Source organism: Knufia obscura (assembly GCF_036327395.1).
Source record: "Knufia obscura strain CCFEE 5817 isolate CBS 148926 chromosome Unknown scaffold_2, whole genome shotgun sequence".
In the NCBI taxonomy this organism is placed as follows: Eukaryota; Fungi; Ascomycota; class Eurotiomycetes; order Chaetothyriales; family Trichomeriaceae; genus Knufia; species Knufia obscura.
The window spans coordinates 1,226,886-1,249,954 of record NW_027042688.1 but is presented as its reverse complement, the minus strand read 5'-3'; the positions used below and the strand labels follow the sequence as shown (position 1 = coordinate 1,249,954).

General features: G+C 51.6%; 10 protein-coding genes across 10 annotated transcripts; 5 read left to right on the top strand and 5 right to left on the bottom strand.

The window, feature by feature from the left end:
* Positions 1 to 1,938: 1,938 nt before the first annotated feature.
* On the bottom strand, positions 1,939 to 4,467 carry PMZ80_002314 (uncharacterized protein; the record flags this gene model as incomplete). The annotated part of the gene is made up of 2 exons (XM_064870747.1): positions 1,939 to 3,191; positions 3,246 to 4,467. 2 exons carry the CDS (start codon positions 4,465 to 4,467, stop codon positions 1,939 to 1,941), a joined length of 2,475 nt encoding a protein of 824 aa, XP_064733200.1.
* Positions 4,468 to 5,711: 1,244 nt separating this feature from the next.
* Positions 5,712 to 6,575, bottom strand: GTT1 (bifunctional glutathione transferase/peroxidase; the record flags this gene model as incomplete). Its single annotated transcript, XM_064870746.1, has 3 exons — positions 5,712 to 6,061; positions 6,110 to 6,483; positions 6,529 to 6,575. The coding sequence occupies 3 exons, from the start codon at positions 6,573 to 6,575 to the stop codon at positions 5,712 to 5,714; spliced, it is 771 nt and encodes a 256-aa protein (XP_064733199.1).
* Positions 6,576 to 6,927: 352 nt separating this feature from the next.
* On the bottom strand, positions 6,928 to 7,536 carry PMZ80_002312 (uncharacterized protein; the record flags this gene model as incomplete). Its single annotated transcript, XM_064870745.1, has 1 exon — positions 6,928 to 7,536. The coding sequence occupies one exon, from the start codon at positions 7,534 to 7,536 to the stop codon at positions 6,928 to 6,930; it is 609 nt and encodes a 202-aa protein (XP_064733198.1).
* A 269-nt stretch (positions 7,537 to 7,805) lies between these two features.
* PMZ80_002311 (uncharacterized protein) lies at positions 7,806 to 9,517 on the top strand (the record flags this gene model as incomplete). The annotated part of the gene is made up of 2 exons (XM_064870744.1): positions 7,806 to 8,003; positions 8,075 to 9,517. 2 exons carry the CDS (start codon positions 7,806 to 7,808, stop codon positions 9,515 to 9,517), a joined length of 1,641 nt encoding a protein of 546 aa, XP_064733197.1.
* Positions 9,518 to 9,833: 316 nt separating this feature from the next.
* SEC65 (signal recognition particle subunit) lies at positions 9,834 to 10,724 on the bottom strand (the record flags this gene model as incomplete). The annotated part of the gene is made up of 1 exon (XM_064870743.1): positions 9,834 to 10,724. The coding sequence occupies one exon, from the start codon at positions 10,722 to 10,724 to the stop codon at positions 9,834 to 9,836; it is 891 nt and encodes a 296-aa protein (XP_064733196.1).
* Positions 10,725 to 11,532: 808 nt separating this feature from the next.
* On the top strand, positions 11,533 to 12,360 carry PMZ80_002309 (uncharacterized protein; the record flags this gene model as incomplete). The annotated part of the gene is made up of 2 exons (XM_064870742.1): positions 11,533 to 11,616; positions 11,662 to 12,360. 2 exons carry the CDS (start codon positions 11,533 to 11,535, stop codon positions 12,358 to 12,360), a joined length of 783 nt encoding a protein of 260 aa, XP_064733195.1.
* Positions 12,361 to 13,802: 1,442 nt separating this feature from the next.
* Positions 13,803 to 15,534, top strand: PMZ80_002308 (uncharacterized protein; the record flags this gene model as incomplete). The annotated part of the gene is made up of 3 exons (XM_064870741.1): positions 13,803 to 13,980; positions 14,061 to 15,072; positions 15,120 to 15,534. The coding sequence occupies 3 exons, from the start codon at positions 13,803 to 13,805 to the stop codon at positions 15,532 to 15,534; spliced, it is 1,605 nt and encodes a 534-aa protein (XP_064733194.1).
* Positions 15,535 to 16,319: 785 nt separating this feature from the next.
* PMZ80_002307 (uncharacterized protein) lies at positions 16,320 to 16,709 on the top strand (the record flags this gene model as incomplete). Its single annotated transcript, XM_064870740.1, has 2 exons — positions 16,320 to 16,636; positions 16,697 to 16,709. 2 exons carry the CDS (start codon positions 16,320 to 16,322, stop codon positions 16,707 to 16,709), a joined length of 330 nt encoding a protein of 109 aa, XP_064733193.1.
* A 667-nt stretch (positions 16,710 to 17,376) lies between these two features.
* On the bottom strand, positions 17,377 to 20,355 carry YSH1 (endoribonuclease ysh1; the record flags this gene model as incomplete). Its single annotated transcript, XM_064870739.1, has 3 exons — positions 17,377 to 19,756; positions 20,053 to 20,150; positions 20,200 to 20,355. The coding sequence occupies 3 exons, from the start codon at positions 20,353 to 20,355 to the stop codon at positions 17,377 to 17,379; spliced, it is 2,634 nt and encodes an 877-aa protein (XP_064733192.1).
* A 548-nt stretch (positions 20,356 to 20,903) lies between these two features.
* PMZ80_002305 (uncharacterized protein) lies at positions 20,904 to 22,665 on the top strand (the record flags this gene model as incomplete). The annotated part of the gene is made up of 2 exons (XM_064870738.1): positions 20,904 to 21,978; positions 22,031 to 22,665. The coding sequence occupies 2 exons, from the start codon at positions 20,904 to 20,906 to the stop codon at positions 22,663 to 22,665; spliced, it is 1,710 nt and encodes a 569-aa protein (XP_064733191.1).
* Positions 22,666 to 23,069: the final 404 nt, after the last annotated feature.

Sequence of the window (23,069 nt, the reverse complement as noted above, 5' to 3'; positions counted from 1 at the left end):
AGCGTTACGTACAATATTTTCTGATGCAATGCAGGCCTTACCGGCATCCAGCTGTGCTCCCTTTCGCTTAAGCACTCCAGACAGACGACCTTCATGTTGACAAGGTCAATGTGGTAGTTGCAAGTCTTAGCACTGCTTAGACGCCTTTCGTAACTTATGTTGGAAGGAGTCCATTCGCTTGGCAAACATGATGAAGTGGACTTGGGGGTTGCATATTACCAAAAGGCGCGACTTGGGGCGCATGACCTGAGTGATGGCATCTGAAGCTTTAAACATACAATTGGAAGATGTCGCAATCCAGCTGCAGTGGGTGATGGACAAGGCGTACTTGAAAAGGATGACGGGTCCGATATTCTGAGCTGCTTCAGGATTAGTGTAGCTTATTGTTACTCAGGTCGTGATGCGAAAATCCCCTAGCCACAGCCGTACTCATGCTTCGTAGGCGAACTGGATGTAGTGAAACGAGATCCTGTGGCCATGGCCATACATTTTGGCCATCGAAATGGGAGGGGCAACGCTGTCAACCTGACAATTGCCAGACCAGGTCTGAACAGAGTGTCTGAGCATCAGCTTAGTCTTCTGGTCAGCCTACAGCTCGATGCAGGACATGTTGCACTCAATTCAGGTTGCCTACAGCGGAGTGGTGGGTTGCGAATGGAACGGTGGCCCTTGCCTTGTTTCAAATGGGCCGCAGGTGTGTCACTGGAAAGAGCGATATGTGGTGAAATTATTTAGGTCCACCTGTGCCACGCTTGAGGCAGGGACAACCTCTTCATGTCTTCTTTGTACAAACGGCTTGACATGTCTGCGTGAGGTTTTCTTGAAACCACAAGAAGTATCATTCTTGTTGCGTGCATCGTTCAGTCCCATCTTTAGGCTCGTTGAAATCTGATGGTGCACACAACAGCCGAAGCGTCGGGGATATATCATTGTAACTCTGCCAACGCTTACGTGACCACCGCAACAAGAATGATTACGTAGCTGCGTCCGAATGGTCATTTCCCGAATCGTACCAGACGCGACATTCAATGGCCACCGCCACTGCTATTGCAGAAGACCTTCTTGTATGCCCCAATCTCCGACTTATACAGAGATGCTAAAGCCACGTAGTATCGGCCTTATGAAAAGCAGCATCAGGTCCCTCTGTTCCACGCAAACGAGCTTCGACTCCCGTGGCGGACATGTTCTCGTTAGTTGGACGCTGCTTGGGTGCTTTCCTTTAGCGTAGACCTGCGCTGCAATTTCTTTCGGGAAAGCAGCAAGCTCACACGAGCGGCACGATACGATGCCAACTAGTGGGATCCCTGATGCACCGACCATGAGGTTGCACCGGTCACAAGTGAGACTCGGATCCTTTTGGTCTCAGCCGTGCCAGCCACATAACCTTGCAGAGCATTACGACTCATACTTCCTGGGACTATGTTCTTTGATTGCCCGGCAGGATCTGGCGCGAGCGTTGGACTCGGGAGCGCAAAGTATAAGCCCGCAATATTGGCCCAACAATACAATTCGGGTCGTCGGTGCTCGCTGCTTACTACCTCTAAGCCGGCCCCAAGATGTAGACGTTTTCGGCACGAAACGCTATGTGCTGCTTCGTCTGGCGTCGCGCAATCTGTCACCCACCCGATCGTAGGAAGTTCTCTTCCGGAGTGCCGCTGGCGAGCTGACACCAACGACTGTCGCACCCCCGACCTGCTGACACTTCTTGGTCAAGGATATGCTGAGCGCAAGAGCTGGACTTGCCACAAACCCCGGTTGGAACACAAGAATGCATCCAAAAAGTGTCGAGGGCTGTATGTGAAGGCCGAGCTGGCCAGTGACATGCACAGAAAGCAAGAGCCAAATCCAGACAAGACTCTCTTTTGGACACCCTATCGCAAAGGCGTTTTCGAAGCGAAGAGCACCTAGCCAATCGTGGACTGGTGCACCATTTTGTAGCTAACCGCCGCCTAGGAAACTCCGGCGGGCGTTTCGAGCGCGTTCGTGGGAGAAAGCATCCAGCTTTACCGCTACGAATACGATCTCGTATCCACCCCGAATACTGTCCAGCTCGTTTTGCTGCACCCGGAGCCTCCACTGGCCTCTCCGGATCACCCATTCACCGTGCCCACTAGCAGCGGAGGACGACAGAGTTGGCCGCCGTCGCTTTCTAGAGGTGTTGGTCGTCGTATCAATTCTTGATGGTGGCGCACCTGTGACAGTAGCACGGCTGCTGCTCTGTTGTGCCTGGTTTCGCTGACCAGTACGGGCTCTCGATCGCTGTGGAGCTTGTGTTTCTGTGGGTCGGTCTTCCTCCATTGCATCCGAGTCGTCGCTGTCATCGACCGATCTGCTAGGTCCATGGGCCATGTATTGCCCCAACGAGGATTCCCAGTCGACGTCGTACTTTGCTCCATCGAGCAGAATGTCGCTTGCGTGCTCGAAGCGTATCTTGACCCTATCCTCGCTTAGCGGTGTGTGTCCGGGACTGGCGTGGGACGACTGTCCTACACCAGAGAGCAACATAGCTCCCAGTGGCGCATTGGTCGGTAGATTCATTTTGTTAGCGACAACCTGGAACAGACTTGAGACTCTTGCTTTTGCGAGGCCGTGGAAGTCTGCTCTCATATCGTTCAGATCAAGAATTGTCGTCTCTCCTCCAACCTCGACAATAAGCTCAAATGACCCGTCGTCCACGAACGGTCTGGCATAACGAACCCAGCCTCCTGTCACATCCTGGTCATTCTCTGCTTCATCTGCTTTGTAAGAGATACCAGACGGTTTAATGTCCTCGATGCGCAGACACATCTCGTTTTGCTGTCTCACTAGATTGTAGGATATTTCGTGAGCAATGACCTTCTGTTCGAGACCTCTTAGATGAAAGTACCTGCAATCACGAAGCAGTTCGGCTCGGTGGTCTTCGTTCTCGATGCGAAGTGGGTAGCCTCGCAGGAGGTGCAAAAGCTGCGCAAAGGTCTCTGCCGATCTGCCCGGAACGTAAGGAGGAGTGATAGAGGGTGGTCGTAGGAGTCCACGCCGGTCGAGTCCAGGAAAAACCTCACCAGGGCTTGAGAAGAAAACCGCAAAGCCAAGTGAGAAAAAGTTGGGAGAGTTCCCTGGATCCGAGAATATGTCTTTCGGAATCTGGAAGTGTTGTTCGCCGATCTGAATGAAGATCTCGGCTTCGAAGAGTTGGTCAATGAGTCTGGGCACTGCGATTTGTTAGCGAGGGCTGTGTGAAGACCAATGCCCGAACATGGACTGACAGCTGTAGAACTGAGCATCCGCAAACAACTTCACAAAATGACTCCCGTCTCTCGGCTTGACGTAGTAACCTTGCAAATGACGTGCGACATCCTGGAATGTCTCGGGATCCCGGTCGATATATAGTGTTCGTACACCACCCGATTCCTCGTTCTGTCTGACTTGTTCCTCAAAGAATTGCGTGAAATAAGAGGGTGCATCGGATGAAATGGATGCACCAGATAGCCTAAATAGTTCAGAACCGATCTGAATGGGGAAAACCTTCTCTGGGGGCAATATAGAGGGGGGATGGGCTGTAGGTGTCTTGTTCCCTCCACCTACGGTCGCTGAAGCTCGAGCATCCGAAGTCTGCTGCGCTGTTGACCGTGATGGAGGTAAGTTGGCTGCTCGTGATCCGCGACCCCGTCGTGGGGTATTCCCCAGCCTTCCTTGAGCGACTGGTCTGGTGGTTGACGGACCTTCAGAAGAAGAGGAATCTTCGTCATCCGCAGAGGTTGGGCCTGTTGCTGACATTTGCTCGAACGAAACTTTGCGGAGCTTTCGGGGATCAGCTGTTGGCGGTCGGTTGCCCTCTCGTTGTGTGTCACCACCATCAGAATCAACAGGTCGCTTCAGGGCAGGTTTTCGGAAGTGCTGGGTACCACTAGCAGCGCTCACGGGTGGAACGGTAAATCCAGGGCCACTTGTTGCTTGTTGTGTTTCAGCAACATCAGCTGCCTGTTCAGAGGTCCAATGTGTCTGCTGCAAAGAGGAAGGATCGTCGAATTGGTCAAATCCTTCGACTGCCTCGTGGACCAGCTCACCTGTAGGCTCATATATCGGTCGAGGCGCAAAGTCGAGGTAGGGCGCCGAAGTAGTTGGCCAAGGTTGCGAGCCAAAGCTTGCCAGATTCAGGTTGGGTACAGTTGCTGCATTAGTATAACTGCTGGCCAAGCCAAGAGGGACACCAGCAGTAGTGTCCGCATCATGGGTACTGCTGGCACTACTTGAAGCATGATCGGGACTGCAGAACGCGGTGTCTGGAATGGGATTAGCTCCGTAAGCAAAGTCTGTGTCCGGGTCGTAGCTTGAAGTCCGGCGTGCCGTGTCGTCACTGGTCGAATTTGGAAGCCCGTTCTCCCGTCCGGGGGATATGGCTGAGCTGCGAGGTGTCAGGCTTCGATAGTTGTTTGTGTCAGACTGTGAAACGGGATTGAAGTTCAAGGTGTGTGGCGGGGCCGTCATTACTGGCCTAACATGTTGTGCAAAGCAAGGTAATATGCTTGGACCGTGCTTTCCGGCTTATCCCTCACTATCCACGCTGTGAGCCTGTGAGATGGTGCGAACAATGCTACCACTAGCTTGAATTCGTCAAAGCGCAAAAAGTGGCCTCAAGCTGCCGCTTTGAGGGAAGGTTGATGTCGTTTCGCAGATAGCTTGACTAGGGATGACCTCAAAAGATTTGAACGGTGCTGTGGGTCGAAGTCTGGGCGCGGCTGATTAAGCACTGAGTAAGGCACCGCAGACGTGGTGTGATTTGAAGAGTTTCTTAGATGTCGCGACTAAAGGGCTCTCGGAAGCCTAGTCGGTGTGCTGTCCTGCGAATGATTACCAATGAATAAGGCGATGCTTTCACACCTGTGGACGCTGAGCTGTGATCACACGACTGGGGCTGGCTGCCGGAGTCGTCTCGCATACAATTGCCGCGATAAGTGTCGGCACGGGTCGGCTGCCGGCTTCGAGGTTACTATTGTGTCGGGATGCTGTCAATAAATCCTACCATGCTTCGCTCGTGCCTGATATTGTCAATCGATATTCCTGTTACTCGTCGGTATGGGTGTGACCTGTTCAAGAAAGGCAAATAACAAAATCGTGCTAAGCGCGTTGATGTCGATCTACTTAGAAAAGTCGCAGAGGCCCTCGGGCTTACTTAAAAGTCCGCGTCAGGGGCCGAATTGACTTACTAGGTATTCTTGCAGTTCTCTTCTCCTCGGTGCAGCTCAAAGCTCTAAATTTGCATCAGAACAAGTCCGTGCGAAGGCATAGCGAAGCACGAGACACATTCAACAATTATAGAACGACGATGAAGCATTTATCTTTCAGCTGTCGAGTAGCTGAAACCCATCCATGTTATGTCTGATTAAGCCTGCAGCAATCTACGGACCGGCCACCGTGAATCTGCCCACTCAGACAAGCTTCGCCACCGCTTCGTCGACGACCCTAAGACACTACCGTTCCTTTCGATATCATGAGCTCAGACTGCACCGCTGCATGCCCGGGCTTACCTCTCGCCTTTTCCGTACAGTCCCCAGTCATGACGGCGTTGGCGGTTCGACGCATGTATGCTGATTCACGGGAGCCATCATCACTGGATGGGGACCATGCAGGACCAAAACGCTGTACTGGGTTACGCGCCGGATTCAGGCCTGACGCCAAGCCTACAAGCCTGGACCACAGCTATGTTAAGCTGAACAGTTGTCTTGTGGAGGTCAAAGATTCGTCTTGAAGCTTCCTTCAACTTCTCGAATCTTTTCCACAGACCTTTGGTACGCTTCGCGCTGGTGCAAGAGGTCTACATATTTCCACAGACAAGGGCATTGTTCTTGTGTCATGCCAGAACGACTCTTTCCAGCTTCAAGAGGGAATGCCATAAGTATATCCGCCGCAGTGATATCTTTCCCACAAAGATAATCTCCACCTTCTGGGGAGCTCTCCAGTTGCGACTCTATGAACTTGAAATGAGTTTCGAAATTGGGTTTGAGGAACATCGAGGTTACTCGGTCGGCTACGCCGTTTGTGATTGGCCTGATGAAGAAAGGTACCGGTGAGCTTTTGATTGCTGCGTCATGGTCAGCACTACTACCAAAGCAACGAGCGGGTCACTTACAGGACATAATCAGAGTGATCAAATTCAACGGCATCAGCGAGCCCTCTGCATAATGCATGTACGTCCGATATCTGATCCAGGCCTCCGTCTCGGCACCTATCTTCTCCTCTTGGCCGGATGGGTAACGAGAAGGAATAAGCCATTTGCCGTAATAGTCGCAAAGATATTCGGTGATGGCGGCAGATTCAATGAGTACTAATGGTTCTTTGCCTTCACGTTCAACTGTGACAATAGGTGACTTCCCAAGCGGGTGTACCTCCTTGAGCTTTGGATCAGCTAACTTGTTGGATTCTCGTTTCCATGTCTTCAGCTCATAGGGGATTTTGAGCTCTTCAAGCAGCCACAAGATCCGATGTGCCCGGGATACTTCAAGCCTGCCGATGTCAAGGAATGAACGATGGCTAGACATAGCTCCTCACCAGTGCAAAGTGATCTTCGGGACCGACGTCGATACCTCTGATGCCATCATGAGCTTATTCTACAAGTTCAATCAATCCGTAATGAAGAATGTGAAGCTGTCGGGTGTCGTGAGTGTTAAAAGAGAGAGTTGGAAACTGTACTGTACGTCATTTCTCCTGCCTCGGCTGTTTACGCAGTTGGCCTACGTGCTCTTCCCTATTCAATAGCATGTGCTGACTGCTATCGCATCGGGAGGAGGCTCGAGACGGTAGGTAGGGCATGAGGTTCATTTGGACTCTGCACGGTGTTCGTACGAGCTCAAGATGCATGCAGCTTCGAGAAGGTCTCTGGTCTAGCCGAAGGCGAAAGCAATTGTATGTATTAGCTCATCTCGATTCCTCATGGAGCGACCATCCTTTTCAGCCTGTAGTATCAGGCAGGCTTAACTTTTTCCACATGCCCAAATGCTCAATTCCTTCTTCATCCCACCGTCCGAGCCTGTCATCAGTGGTAAAACCGAGTTTAACATAGAGCCCTTCAACAGAAACTTGTGCATGTGTCAAAACAAGACCTCTCCAATCAGAGGATATCAATCCAGGCTGTGACGCAAGGTAATCCAAAGCATGGTTCATCAGAAATTTGTTGAGTCCTTGACCCCTAGCATGGGACATCGTCGCAACTCTGGTGACCTTCACATATGGCTCCTCGCTCGCGTCGTGGAAACCATTCGGATGCGGTGGGTGTGGAGGCGGCACAATCCTTAATGTTGACACAGGCACCTTCTGCTTTGTCTCTGGTGATTGCTGATATGCTACCCATGACCATGATTTTGGATCGTCCTCGTCCAGCTCGGGCTCAATGGCGCATTTCTGCTCATCACAGAAGACTTTGATCCGGATATCCATCGCATCAAGAAAAACTTGAGGCGCGTCCTTTGGGCGAGGGTCAGCAGGAAACCCGTTTGGGGCGACTATGCTCCCTGGTGGAGGTTGAACCTCAACTTGCACATGGCTGCCCTGAGTGGCCATGGTTCTGGAGATAGACAAGCCTATCTCAACAAGACAACGGGGAAGACGTAGGAAGTCAACTGTGCATGAACGAAAAGTACAAAAAGTATGAGTAACTCAGAAAACGATGCTTGATCCGATGTACTTGTACACGCTAGGCCGATTAGCTAATCGTGGTCGCATAACTAGCGTGCCCCACCAGCCGGATAGAATACTAATTGGATACTTTCTCTTCACAAGCATTCGTCCTCATGAAGTATGCAACAATACAAGTCTAGTCACCGGGTGTCATGGCGCTTTACTACGACGCTGCTTCGGTACTGTCCTCAGAGGGAGGTCAAGGATCTTTGAAGTCCCGCATTTACGGTCCGAGCACTGTAAAATCCAATCCTACTCAAATCTATGCTTTGATATCCGAGACTGCGAAGCGTGATGTCTTCCTCAAAGACGTCCTCGACAGAGCAGGGCTGCTCCAGGATGAGCCAAAGGTGAGCAGCTATTAGAACGAAAGTACAGAGTTGTGGCTGACTGACGCAGTGAGCTTCGTGCTCTGAAATAGTTGACACCACTTCTAGCACTCCTACTCTGTCATGACCACTTCTTCTCCAAAGCCGGCATTGCAGCTCCTGTGAAGCATCCACTCAGGCAGTCGATAGAGCGGCACAAAGCGCGACTACAGTCAGAATTTACACGAGCACGACTGCGACGAAAATGTGCTTCCGTGGACGCCCTCAAATCTTCGTTAGACAGAGAACGAGCAGGTCTTGCTAGGCCACATCCAAGATGGGCTCGTGTCAATACATTGGTTGATCAAGACGTCGAGGCGATGTTTGCGAGCTTACCTGGGTGCAAGAGGAAGCTGCGCTTGGATGACGTGCTGAAGGTCGACCAGGGCACACGGTCATACTGCTACGACGAGCATGTCCCTAACCTTCTTGCGTTCTCGCCTGGTGTTGACCTGACGAAAGCGAACGCATACAGGCAAGGCGAATTGATACTTCAGGACAAGGCTTCGTGCTTTCCTGCGTATCTTCTGCTTGGTAACGAGAGCAAAGAAAACATCGGAGACGTGATAGATGGATGTGCTGCTCCAGGTAACAAGACAACTCATCTTGCTGCGATCATCTGCGAGACTGGTTGCACAGGCAAAATCATTGCCTGTGAAAGAGACGGAATCAGATCGAAAACACTTCAATCCATGGTTGAGAAGGCTAACGCAGACAGCGTGCAAGTTCTTGCCAAACAAGACTTTCTGGCTCTAGATCCTGCGGATGCAAGATTTAAGGGTGTCACGCATCTTCTATTAGACCCTAGCTGTTCTGGAAGTGGTATCCTAGGTCGAGAAGACATCCCAAAGCTGGCGTTGCCTGAAGATCCACGGATGACCACTAAACCTACCACGAACGAGCAGCCAGGGTCGAAGTCGAAGAAGCGGAAGCGAGGGCAGGGACAACCAGAGGGTCCGAGTCTGGAGGAGGAACCTGTCGCCACGACGGGTAATCCAGCAGCCGATGAGGAGGAAGCACCCACTCCAGCAACCGGAGAACGACTACAGAAGCTCTCAAATCTACAAACACGAATCGTGGAGCATGCAATGAAGTTTCCGGCTGCTAGACGCATTGCCTACTCGACATGTTCTCTCCACGAGCAAGAGAACGAAGTAGTGGTCTCTCGACTGCTCGCTTCGCAGATCGCTCAGACACACGGTTGGAAAGTTTTACCCCGATCACAGCAAGTTGATGGAATGCAAAGATGGAAGCATCGAGGCGTCAGAAGCAAGCCGGATGACGTGGATGAGCAGAATAAGCTCAACCAGGAGGAACTAGACGCTTGCATACGTTGCAACCCTGGCGACGAGGAAGGCACGATGGGTTTCTTTGTATGTGCTTTTGTGAGGGACGTGGATTCTGGGGAAGATTCGCGTGGTAGTAACGGGTCAGGTGCGAGGAATGGAGATGCTAGTGGTGGTGATGGGGAAGAAGCATGGGAGGGCTTTGATTGATTGTTCAGCTGTATGCTGAGCTCTTGCACGTCTTTGACATGCAGTGGTCTATACCCTAGGGCAGGCGTCGGCTGGCGGCGCCAGTTGAAAATCAGCAGGCAGCCCGTACCTGTCAACCCGCCTCCTTTCTAACCTTAGCAACCAGTTCGTCGCACTTGCTTCAACTCAGGGTTCTGCTGCTCTACACTGTCGTACCTTCCAATGACATTTTTCGTGCTCACAACTACGGCAATGTCAGACCGCAGCACGTAGGCTAGCCGACTACCATCCGATCGAATTGACTAGAATCACTCGTCATAATCCAGTTCCTGCGACTTCACCCTTTCAATTTCTTATCCTTCTTCTTCCCACCACCCGAACTCCCTCCACCACCACCACCCATGCCACCCATGCCACCCATATTCTGCATCATCTGCGCCATAGCATTCATATCCATGCCACCCGGCCCACCACCCCCAGCAGGCAACTGCCCCGCCGCCTGCGCCTGCTTCATCTCCTCCATCGCATCCTTGAAGAAATTATCACTGACCCCACCCCCACTCACAGCAGCACTATGCACAGGCAGCACATCGCCCATCTTCCATCCCCTCGGCACCGCGACCTTCGTATCCAAGAAGTTCTCCGGCACAGGTAGCCCCTGCAGCTTGAGCTCGAGCGGATCCTCAGGCTTCGTGGGGTGATCCTTCATGTACTCTGCCACCAAATTGTAGAGGTACTGCTTATTCTTGATGCTAGGGTGTAACGGCTCCTTCGTATCAGCGTCGAAGAGTTGCACTTTCACCCGTCCTGGATTCGCCCAGTCCTTGGGGTGCGTCTTGTCTGGTTCGAATGCGACGCGGAGGGTGGGACCGGCCACCTGGCGGACTGCTTTTAGCAGGTTGAATGCGAGGGGATTCTGGACCGCGAGTTTGGAGGATACGCGGCGGCCGGTGTGCCGTGTTCGTGCGCTGGAGAAGTAGATTGGGTAGAGGGTTGTGTAGGGTTTTAGTTCTGCTCTTTTGGCGTAGATTTCTGCTTCTGTGGGTTGAGACTGGGATGGTGGTGGAGGTCTGGTTAGTGTTGGGTTTTGTGAAGAGGAAGAGGGCTGGGAGCGTTGGGAGGGTGTGGGCGCATTTGCTGGTCGTATTATTTCGTTTCCGAGGAAGTCGGATGGGTCGTCGATTTCGGGGTCGCTGTCTGAGACTTCTTCTATTCGTGGGTTGGACATGACTGTGGCTGCGATCTGTTCCTGGGTTGTGTATTCGAAAGAAAGTTCAATACTCGTTGCGTATTGAATTACTAGCAATTCACAGGTGTGCGATTCATGATATCCATTAATTGGTCGATGTGGGGGACCTGAGCGGGAGAACTTCGGAGCGGCGATAGCATGAGAATGAGAAGCGCATCAGGAGGACATCATCCAGAGTTTCGAAGTCGTATTCTTACACGTACTTGGGTACGATGGTGGTACAGTCCGGTCTAATTGTAGCTCATGCCACGACGCCCGCTGTTGTCTGATTGCAATAGCTTGACGCAACATCCATTCAAACACTACCATAACCGCATCATTCACTGGATGCACAACAACCTCATATGATGACCACTCTTGAGCCGGATGTCATTACGGCCAGGCTAAGCTGATGACAACGAGCTGCTTCCCAAGATGAATATGGACTACCTTTTCCACAATCAGCCCTGGCTACCGAGTGCGAGCTCACGTCCTTTCGTCTAGACATCACCGGCACCAGCAATCGTTTGTTATGAGGTGGTGCTGGATGTTTCAGACGCCAGCACAATCGACTAATCATGCTGTCCATTGCTGCCATTTGCCCAGTCTGATGTGCGGTGTCCGTTCATGTTGCGTCCTGATGATTGCTCCAGCTGGGTTATTTGTTGTTATAGCAATGAACCGGCAGTTTGCTGCTGAGAAAGCAAAAGGAGCAGTCCATCCTTCATAGGCTCTCCTGAATCCGGCATGCTCTCCTATCATCAACTCATACCCAGTCTACAACCCAGCTTGGTTTCATCAATACGGCATGGGCTACCCTGATTTGACAAGGCAACAGAGTTCTGGTGAAGGTGCAAAGACTGCTGCCGACCCCAAGGTGGAATTGACAAAGGTTCGTTGCGGATAGTATATTGGAAGTGGGACTAAGGTCCTTTAGCACCTTGATGGCATCCGCATGATTTTCAAGACTGTCCCGTCGGAGCAGGTTCCAATGCTACTTCATGGCGCCCTTCAAACACTCACTAAAACTGTCCTGGGGCGCGACCCCAAGCTAAGATCCCAAATCTTGACGTTTCTCAGGGACTTGACCGACGAGATTCGGCCCTTAACGCCTGCTTCATTGCCCGCCTTCTCACCGGGCATTGGGCTTGGCTCGAAGATCAAAGAATCGCCTGCTGAGATTCTGGACGAACTTATGGGATTCAAAGACATCGGCCCTATGGGTACAAGACTTCTCGAAGGTCATGACCAGCTGACGAACTTCACTCGTGCTGAGGCAAAAGAAGTATTTCATCACGTCTATAAGGATCTGTTTGGCCTTACAGGTCTATGGACATTGAAGTTGCTATTGCAGGACGCGTGGGACCTCAGTTCAAAATCGTTCCTGGAAGCACCGGGTGACATCCTTTGGTACCAAACATCATCTATTTCTGCCACATATCAGATAGCCATAGTTCACCAAAAGTTGGATAAAGCGATGCGCATGCCACAATCGCCGGTTGTCTTTCTCTGGCGACACAAGCTCATGATTAGACTATACGAAGCATGGCAACGATATATCCGGGAGACTACCACGATGCCCCGCCAACACTGGGCAGACCCTTCCAGTATCTCCCGAGATGGTTATGGAGATTGAGAAGTATCCGCTCTGCAAGACACTTCTGCAAGATGTGGCCAAAGAGTGCGGGACATCGAGCACGCTGCTATCCGAGCGGATCAAGCATGGAATGTACCTCGATGTCATGGCGGAGTGTTGTGACTATCACAAAGATGGCGCAAGTCATGGTGTGCTGGCAATGATCCCGCCGAATATGCTTATGAAATATGTACGCTGCTTTAACAGTCCATAGTCGATGCTGATATCTTGCCACAGGATAGAGAGATTGGGCCTAGAGCGCATGGAGCACGTCTGGGCTAACATGGACTCCAAGCTACCTCATCTCCATGAGTGGAATACGAGGCTTGACCAACTCGTGGTTCAACCTATTATGAGGGGTGAGAGGTGTGCCGATCTTGATGTAGACCTTGAGCTAAACGGCAAGCCGTTCTACAATCGTCTGATCGAGACTGATCAACAGTATCAGTACGACTTCGACGAACCCCATGCGGGTACGCGACGAAATCATGGATCAAGGTGCACGATTCAGTAAGAATCCAGCTCCGCTGAGCACAGTTGGGAAGAAGTCTGGTAGTGGAAGTGAGATAGTCTTGAAAGACACGAGCGGAACCCTGGAAATTAATACTCAATACATATGAGCCTTCTTCGTACGCTCGCGAAGAAGTTCGCACATCGCTGCGCCTGGGTGCGTCTAGCTTGAATTTTTGGCTAGTCATGAGTTGGTATTGACGTGCTAACGAGCAGTCCAGTTGACGACATCCAGAAAACATGAATATTTCGAGCACGATGGTTCGAATAGAGGACTGCATTCCACGTATTTCACAGAAGCTTTCACTCACATGACGATACCAAGCCCTAGACATGGCGGTATCGTCTGTTCACAGGCTGATACTTTTCAAACGATGTTGGACGTCGCAAGTATGTATCCAAAGAAGATATGGCGCTCTGCACCTCAGTCCCAACTTTCCTGTGCAGGTCTTCCAATGAGAAGTATTGACCCTGGCTGAGCTTCAGCATCATGAAGTCTGTAACAAGCACACCTTGCCGCTTGCGAACTTCTCCCCCAGGATCCAGCAGCGAGCTGGGTTCTCATGTCTCGCTTCGAAGACGGAGACGAAGCCAAGAAGCGGAGACATCGAAGCTTGACCAAGTCCGGAAGGAGGTTTCCCATTTCACGTCGATCGAGTTCGAGCTAATGACCGAGCAGCCAATCTCCTCGCTTCAAAAGTGCGGAAACAGGACTCATACACTACTTGATGCATTATTGTGGCTCTGGGGTAACGTTCTCTGGGGTGAAGTCGCGTGTAACACCAGGACGGGCTGGGCAGCTGCCGTACAAACAACTACATCAATCGGCCTTAACCAGCTTCAATATCCACTTGACAGTCGCTTGCTTCGCGCAACCCAAATGCCACATTGAACGTGTTGTGCAGTGCTCCAGAAAATTGACACGATTCACGATGCAAAGGGTTGACAGTCAAAAGCCATCGGTGGAGCTTGTTGAGACGTTGTCGGCGCCTGCACTGCGAGCTCCACAAAAAGGGACGCAGCAAGTACTACCGCTTGGGCAGGCCATTCGCAAATATCCAAAAGTCGTCGGGTATGTGATCGGGTTGGTCACTGGTATACTCCTTGTGGGTGAGTACAATTTGCACGTCCATGGTCTCCAGCATTATGGTTAGTGGTCATGGTAATACAAAGTTGACACCGACCCACAGGCTATGACACCGTCATCGTGGGCACCGTCGCCGCGCTTCCACACTTTCAAAAAGACTACGGACGGTTCCTTTACGGCAAATGGATCATACCAGCAACATGGCTTGCATTGTGGCATGCCTTTGGTCCCATCGGATCAGTCATCGGCGGCGTTTCGGCAGGATGGTTTCAGGACCGAGTCGGTCGTCGCTGGTCCTTAGCCACAGGGAGTCTCATATCCGCCATCGGTGTTGCTATCCTCTATGTGTCGAACCTGCCTGCGGACTACGACGCCCGCCGTGGTGTCTTCCTGGCCGGCAAGACCCTCCAAGGTCTCTCGACTGGCTTCGTCCTCGCAACAATCCAGACATACATCTCTGAAACCGTCCCCATCGCGATGCGAGGGTCGGCACTGGCGCTGTGCCCCACTGCTATCCTGCTCGGACAGCTGATGGGCTCAGTCGTGGTCTTTACCTCATCTTCGAGAGACACGTCGAAAGCATACCTGATCCCCATCGCATCGCAATGGCCGTTCTCTGCCGTTCCATTCATAATGGCGTTACTCATGCCGGAAAGTCCCGCCCACTTGATCCGGCGGGATCTAATGGACGCTGCGTGGAAAGCCTCAAAGCGACTGTATACCAACGACATCGCAGCTGAAGTGTACCGGCTCAAGGCCTCGATTGAGCATGAGAGGCTCTTAGCAGCCGAAGCGACATACATCGCTTGCTTCAGAGGCAGCAATCTGCGACGGACTGGTATTGTCGTCTTCACAGGCATGATTCCAATGCTCTTCGGTTTGCCATTGTTGTCGCAGGCGAGCTATTTCATGCAGGTCGTTGGGATGAGTGCGAGTAACAGCTTGATATTCCTCATACTTGGGATCGCGTTGGGCCTCATCGGCAATGGAATTGGCGTGTGGCTTATGAGTCGAGTTGGCAGGCGGATCTCGACTTTCACCTCGCTTGCTATCACGACTGTGTTGTGGTGTGCTATGGGCGTTGCAGGCTGCTGGACGGGTGTCGTCACGATTTGGTGAGTTGCGTGTGTAGCTTCACGTTCCCGTCTCTAACGCAATACAGGTACTCATCAACCACCATGATGGTGATCACCATAATCTGCGGCATGGGTGCATGGCCTGCATCGACCGCGATCTCCGCCGAAGTATCAGCATTGAAGCTTCGTGCGAAATCGGTTGGCATTGGTGTTTTCTCGCAGATGGGTGCGAATGTGATCTTCAGCTTGGTGTTGCCGTATGTTTTCAACCCGGATGCTGGGAATCTGAGGGCCAAGACTGGGTTTGTCATGAGTGGGATCTGTGGTGTTGCTACTGTGGTGACTTGGTTCTATGTGCCGGAGTCGAAGGATCGCAGTGTGACTGAGCTTGATAAGATGTTTGAGCTGGGTGTGCCGGCGAGGGGTTTCAAGGGCTGGGTCGATGAGAGCGATAGAGGCTTGGATCGCAAGGGCTTGGATGGACGGATGGACTCTGCATGATCCAGCTCGGCATCGTTTGGATGATCGCCTTGCTTTCTGCTCAGGGAATCTCCTTCCTCAACGGTATTGACACCTGCAACACGATTGCGTTACACTGTTGCCCATCGCTCACCTGTCTTAGCACATTATCTTCTTGCAGGTAGTCTTCCACCAGTTGGGAACGATTTACTGATCAGCAACATGTGACTGACTATCAAGGCATTGCTCGTACTGATGTCGACGAACAGAGCACATGCAGACCGCACACTCTAACGGCGAGCACGACGGGACATTGCATAAGCTGTCTTTCATCTTTTGAGCACTCACTAGCCACTCGCCGTTGTCATTCAAGCTCGTCGCCCGATATTTGCCAACATCACCTCCGCAACATTTGAGCAAGTGAAGGTCCTTACGCCCACCATCACTCCCAAGAAGCACCACGTTCCTTCCACTCTGCTCATCCTATACGAATTACGATCCCAAAGACGTCTAGCTCCACGGTACATCTTGAGACAAACCCCCAAAAGAGACTTGATCGGCGTCGCCAGCACATGAAACGCAACACTTCTTTGTCTGGACCTTGGAAGCACCTGGAAGAGCTCTGCAGGAACCCAACACCTCCCGTTCATGCCAGATGTCCTTCTCAGCTCTCTGCTGCTTGCTTACTGCTTCTGTGGTGTTCAAATACCTCACATCGTGCTGTCGTCCCTTCTTCTCTTCTTCATCACATCTCACCTCACCAGATCCCAGCAGACAGACTCCAGCTTCTCAACACTCATATCAACCAACCAACCATCACCACCACAATGGAAACCACCTCCCCCATCCCCCACCTGCAACTCCAAGCTCCTCGCCCATCAAGCTCATCCTCCATCGGCACACAGGACGTCCTGATCCTAATACTCATCGTCGCAACTATCGGCTACATCGTCAACAGAGTTGGCACCGCTCTTGACGAGATCTTCGGCACTGCCGGGAAGAATGGTGGCCCGAAGAAGGTCGTCACTCCTGCTACCCCTGGTCAAACCGGCATGTTCAAGCGAGGGCTTCCAGATCTCAATGACGCCATTAAGAACTTAGGTGAAGCTGTCAAGGCTCATGGGGGGAGCGCTGAGGTTACAATGTGAGTTTGATCCATGCACCTTAGTATTCGCGGTTGTGTGGTGGTGCTGATGGTGTGTAGCAAAATGGAGTGAATGAAGCATGCTAGAAGCACGGTAGCTGTTATTGGAGAAGTGTCATGTGAGTGTTTGATGCTACCCCGTGGCACAGTTTCTTGCTCACTGGGAGTGAATCCAGACATGCCTTGTCACCCACTGTTCTTTATGGACATCTACATTCTTTTGGCAATGGCTTTGCTTGATGAGGGTTTATTGCGTAAAACAAGACGGGAAAGAGCGATCTCAGGGTGAGGTACAGGCATGACACGGGAGGATTACATGATGACTGGTAGGAAGACTTATGTACTGGAACGAGCAGATTGCAAGACGGATTGGAAGCTTCCAGTAATCAGATCGAACACATTGCGGTGAGAATTATGAAGGATCTAGAATCAATGGCACCGTCGTCAGCTGCAGCACGGAAACGCACATTCATTGCATGTATCTAGAAAAGACCCGAAATGCCACTGCACAAGCTCATTGAACCACGATCAAATTGAAAGACATGTCAGAAGAGAAGCTTGCTCCCCAGAAGCTAAAGTACAGTACACACGTATAATCTGCAACCTTCTCTGCCTCCTAATCGTCACGTAGATAGATGCCCATATATCGTGAGCATCAACAGCACAAAATTGTTCTTGCCATCTCTTCAGGCCTGCTGCTACCTCAGCACAAAACCCCCACCTCCCAGACCATACCACATTCACCGCCCAGCACCACCCCCAACACTCCACAGCGGCGCAACAGTCTCAACCGCCCGCTCAACAACAGCCATGATCCGCTCTCTCCAAACCTTACTCCCGCAATCCAGCGTCAAATCATCCAACCACAACCGCGCAACCATCTTATCAACCTTGATCTCCAGTCCAGGCACCGGTATGCCCAGCGCCGCAAGTCTCGCCCGCTCTGATGCGACAAGCGCAGCATTGCGCTGTTCGATTGCTGCTTCGTCGTCTGAGTCGGCTTCTGCCTCGTCTTTGAGCGTCTTGGTGTCGCTGTCAGTCTGCATGAGATGACTGATTCGTGGTGTTTCGATGGGATTGATGTTCTCACCGAACTGTGCTTCGAGGAACATGCAGAGGCGGGAGAAGCGTTCTTCGGGCGTGAGGTTTGCGAGTTGATTGCGGAGGTTGACGGGTTGGTGGTCACCGTTCGTGGTACCGTTGCCGTTGATCTGGCTTGGGACTTGCTTCTCGGGGTGCTCTTCTGATTCAGGCTTGTGGTGGTGATGTTTTGCTTTGCTGGAAGAATATTTTACTGCGGCTGGACTGCTTTCGACGGTGGTCAGGACCGCCATGACTGCATCTGCGATGCCATCGTTCATTGTGTTGCCTTCCCATTCTAGCTCGAGTTCCTTGGCCTGACCGGACCATTTCAGTGTTATGCAGCCCATGATGAGGAAGGTGCGAGGTGGTTCGGAGGTGAATTCTTCGTCGGCTTCTTCTTCTTCTTCCTTGGGTGTAGCTTCCATTTTCGTGGTGCCATTTCTGGCTGCTACGTGGCCGTTGGGTTCAGTCTTGAGTTGGCCGACTTCTTCAATCGCGCCGAATGTGCCTTCTAAAGCCCATTTGATCAGGTCGACACCTGCTGCACTCAATGTGATATGCTGTTTGCAGAGTACGGTGGTGCTGGTTAAACCTGCATATTCTCGAAGGTCTTCTGGTGCCATCAAACTCAACTTGAAGCCGTTCTGAACCATGACACCGCTGATTACTCTTTCGTCTTCTGGTCCTGTAGGAGCCGGTCTTTGTGCCAGTCTACCAACTACTTTCGCGATCTTATCTTTCCTGAATGGAATTTTGACTTCTGCGCCATTTTCAGGACTGTATACTTTGGTCTGTTGCACGTCTGCATTGCTTGCGGTTCGTTTATTATCGTTGTCAAGTAATCTTGATTTCAGTCTCGCAGCCTGTGACTTTTCACCGTGTACCAGAATTATGTGAGGAGCACGAACTGCCTCGATGAAATCAATGTTCTGCTTGCCTGTAACGTGGGCAGCAAAGGAGAATTCTTCTACTGAGCACCTTCGTGGTATCAGTACTGCATCATCATCCTTGTTCCGTCGACCGATAGACTGTGCGTGGCCGCCACTCATGATAGCTGGTATTTGATCTGGCTCTGAGAGGATAGTTCTGCCCATTGTCCCTTCGACATTGTAGCCGGTCATAACGACTCCATTTCTCTGGTCGGGCGCCCATCTCTCGAGCAGTATTCTTGACATGCCTGACTGCAGCATACCAGGTGAAGCAAGCATGACACAACTTCCCACATCATCGAAGCGGTCCAGACTACGTAAACTTCGCACGAAGCGGAAGTCCCATGGCCCGGCACTGACACCTTTGGCATTGCCACTGGCTTCAGCTTCCGCCATACGCTCTCGGAAGATCCTTTTTATGTTGTCGTTCATTGCGTTGATATATGTCTGGTATACAACCATACATTTTCTGGCTGTGTTTCCTGTGTAATAGATTGGGGTCTTCTGCAACTCCGGATGCCGCTGCCAGTAATCTTCCAAGATGAGTAGTAGTTCCTGTGCTCTTCCCAGGGCGAAAACTGGCATTAGAACCTTTCCTCCCCTGTTGACAATATTCGTCACCGACTTCAAGAGGGCAAATTCTCTTTCTTCTCGAGGTGGGGCTGTGGATATGCCGAAGGTAGACTCTGATATCAGAAGGTCTATCTTGCCGACCTTCTTCTGGTCTGGGACAGCCGCAGCTACCAAATGTCGATCTTGCTCTGTGGAGTAGTCTCCTGTGAAGAATATATTAAGACCGGCGATGTTGATGAGGAACATAGCAGCACCCAGGACATGGCCGGCTGGGTAGGGCGTAACTTGTACGCCGTTGATCATGTGAGTTGTGTAGAAATCTATTGTCTCGATTTGTGTCAGAGTCGAGATATGGTCGGCTTCTGTGTAGAGAGAGGTTCGCTGATCGGAGGTGGACGATGTATTGCTGACTCGGACAGAGTCCTGGATGAGCCATTTGTAGATTGCTTTTGTGGGATGGGTCATAAAGACTCGGCCACGGAAATTGGTCTTTGCAAGGACGTATGGTAGAGCTGCGGCATGGTCGAGATGGAAACTGGCAGACACAAGAGCGTTAGTGATCGGGTCAAGAATTGGTATGGCAGTGGAGAGACACAATCCTCAGCAGGGCGGCAGGTGGTTGAAGAAGTTCTAGGAAGGAGCAAAGTTGGTTGAAATGCATCGTATTGTCCTGATCTAAGATACAGCATGCTCACGGAGCCTTCGACAGAGACTTGTCCAGTCGCTCCCGGCTCGTGGCATATGCTTTCCCCATGCACGCTCGTCCCAAATTGCCTCCTCCACTGCCATACAAACCTGCCTGGCAAAAACAAGGGAGTTGGGAGTACGTACTGGCTAATGAGAAGGATGTCGACAGTTCCTAGGTCGAAGTCGTCGAAGTAAGGCATAGCCGCCATGCCCTCTCTGCCCGTATGCATACCAGCGTCGAGCTATTAATTGTTAGTACGCTGTCCTTCGTTCCTGCACTGCTGTTCGTACCATGACAATCTTCCCCTTGTACTGGAGAATGTGGCATGATCTTCCAACTTCTTGACACCCTCCCAGACCGATAAAGGTCAACTCATCTGATGGATCTATCGGATCATCATCCTCTGTTGGGCCGCTCATCGCGGCAGCTTTGCGTTTCGTAGCCATGATCGCGACGACTTTGCACTGATCCCTTCGTAGGGTTGTGTTATGCGATTAATCAAATCATGCGGGCGTTACTATGCATGCGGTCGTCGTAGCTGAGTGTCCGCAGAGAATGACATGAGTAACATTGATCGTAATCAGTAGGAGCTGTAACGGACAGTTCATGAACATCAACTCTATGCGCAGGTAGAGAAGTCGAAGGTGCAAGTTGGAGGAGTGCCGCGAAGGAAGGGGACAAACGCGGAAGCCCCAACTTGACGTCACGTGCACTGCCGGGACAATGATTCAACCCTCAATCCTCAGTCGACCATTCGATCACTATCAATATTGTTCTCAACCTCACTATCGCCCATAGATCGGATAGAAGCGCCTCGACCGATCTATCACTTTCACCGACGACCGAAATATGACGAATTAGATGCGCATCGATAGTTGGGATGACACGTTTCACCTGGAGGAGGACAGAGCATAAAGGCTCGCGCATACGGCTTTCTGGTTGTCTCGATCATCTGCCTGGGTGGTAATATTGCGCAGAGGATAAAAGTCCGAAGATGGCGCAACCTCCGCCGCCGCAGCCACGGCCGTCCTTTTCTCAGCAACCACAATCCTTTAACCATGCATATCCCCAACCGAACGGACGACCGCAGTTCAATCCTCAATCACCAGCAGGCTCCTTGTCATACTCTTCTCCCTCGCCGCAACCGCAATTTTCGCCAACATATACTGGACAAGCGCCGCCTCCGAAACGGCCACGATTGTCGCCCGATGCCCCCTCATCTTTTGCGCAACAACCTGTGCATACCCCGCAAGCAGGCAGCCCTGTGAACGGTCAAATGAATGGAATCTCTCATCCTGTCCCTCAGAGATCTGGTTCTATGGCCCCTCCCCAACAGCCATACATTAAGAGGGAGGATAGAGATGGTGATATGAGCTTTCTAAGAGAGGGCAATTTCGACTTTGGTGGCGCGCCTTCTCCAGCGTTTCCAAATCAAGCGCCCTCTCCAAACGGTGCAACTTCTTTCACATCTGGGCCAGGACCCTTCAATAATGCGAATGACAACCACATTCGACCAGGCAGCAGCGGTGCCAGAATGGGGGCACCTCAGGCACCGCAGCCACCGCAGCCGGTGGTGAGTCAAGAAGAGAGGGAGGCCAGGACCCACCAGCGAGCGGATTGGGAAGAGGCGAGGCATTCGCAGCACGAGTTATGGGATCCGTTTGTCTACGGCGGCACGCTAAATGAGAAGATCAAGGCCATAAGTCATAGGAGCAATCTCGTTGAGCCACAATCTGGTGTCTTGGTCAACACACAGAAGAACCAGCCTCCTCCAGTAGTTCGAGTGAACGGCCTAGAAGGAGCAACCCGAGTAATCGACCAAGGTCAATCCATCCTGGACACGAAAGAGAAGGCTGAAAGGCTAAATGAGCTGGTTAAGCTACTATCGCTCTCTACCAAGGCACGCATCACAGGTCTTGTACAAGCTGCTGCCAGACTTGCCTTGGAGAGGCGGCAGCATTCCCAAGGTCGCATTCCCGAAGATTGGTCAGACATGGCTGTAGCGCCGAAACCGACTGAGACAGAGCCGCAGAACGTTTCAACTTCGGGAGCCGGCGCGGGCATGAAACGTAAGCATTGGGGTTTTGTTGTTTGTCTCTACTCTGCTAACATCAACGATAGGCACGCACGCCCAGGCAAACGAAGAAAGCAGTTCGCGGCCTCTGTCTAGAGCTTCCGCTCATCCTGCAAAAGCCGAGTTTGAGAAATTTTCGTCCAGAGAATTAAAAGCTGAGCAGGCACGGCAGGCCAAAAGACGAAAGAGAAATGAGGTCATTTCAGCTCAAGAGACTGCGGCCGAGAAACAGGCTGAAGCAGCAGCCATTGCTGCTGTGGCTGCCGAAAACGAGAAGAAAACCAGCAAGAAAGAACGCAAAATTGCTGAAACCAAGATCACTGAGCAGCAGCAGCATGCATCTACCAACCAAGCCGCCAGAACGGCCCTTACTGGGGGTATGTTAGGAAGGTTCGGCGGTAACAAAAAGAAGACATACTCGTGGATGGGTGGAGGATCGGGCAGCGGGCCTCAGAGTTCTGCCGCAACACCCACGAGAGCTGTCTCTGTTGCAGCACCCGCACAGGAAAAAGCGGCCGAAGTCCCCAAGGCTCCTCAGTTCGGGCAGTTCGATGAGGAAACCGAGTCCGGCATTCAGGCACGAGACCTGCTTCTCGTGCTCGAGTCGGATGGCAGGGCCGCACGATCATTTGTCAAGGGCAGCAGCATTGTCGATGACACGGTTTCGAGACCGGAAATCTGAACATTGTTCATGAGGCGTTTGGGAGGTTAAGTCCGCATAGCATTCAACAGTGGGTCAGAGGGTGCAGTACAGAGATGAACTGTGTACAACAGTGCTGAGAGCACATTACTTTCACATTCATGCATGTCATTGGAAAGAATCTGGGGAACGATATCGTGCAAATAAAGAGCCTTGGTGCTCTAATTATTCATACTATGCCAACGAAAGAGACTATTTCGCTGTGATTGTCCATGCTGATTCGAATACATTCAGGCGGATATCATGCTGGTATTCGATACACTGTCACCGTATCTTCTTGTGTTTATATCGACACTCCTTCTCGTATCACGAGCCCGTTCGAGCAATAATGTACCAGACGATCTCGATTCTCGGTGTCTGGGACGAGATCAACACCATGACTGACG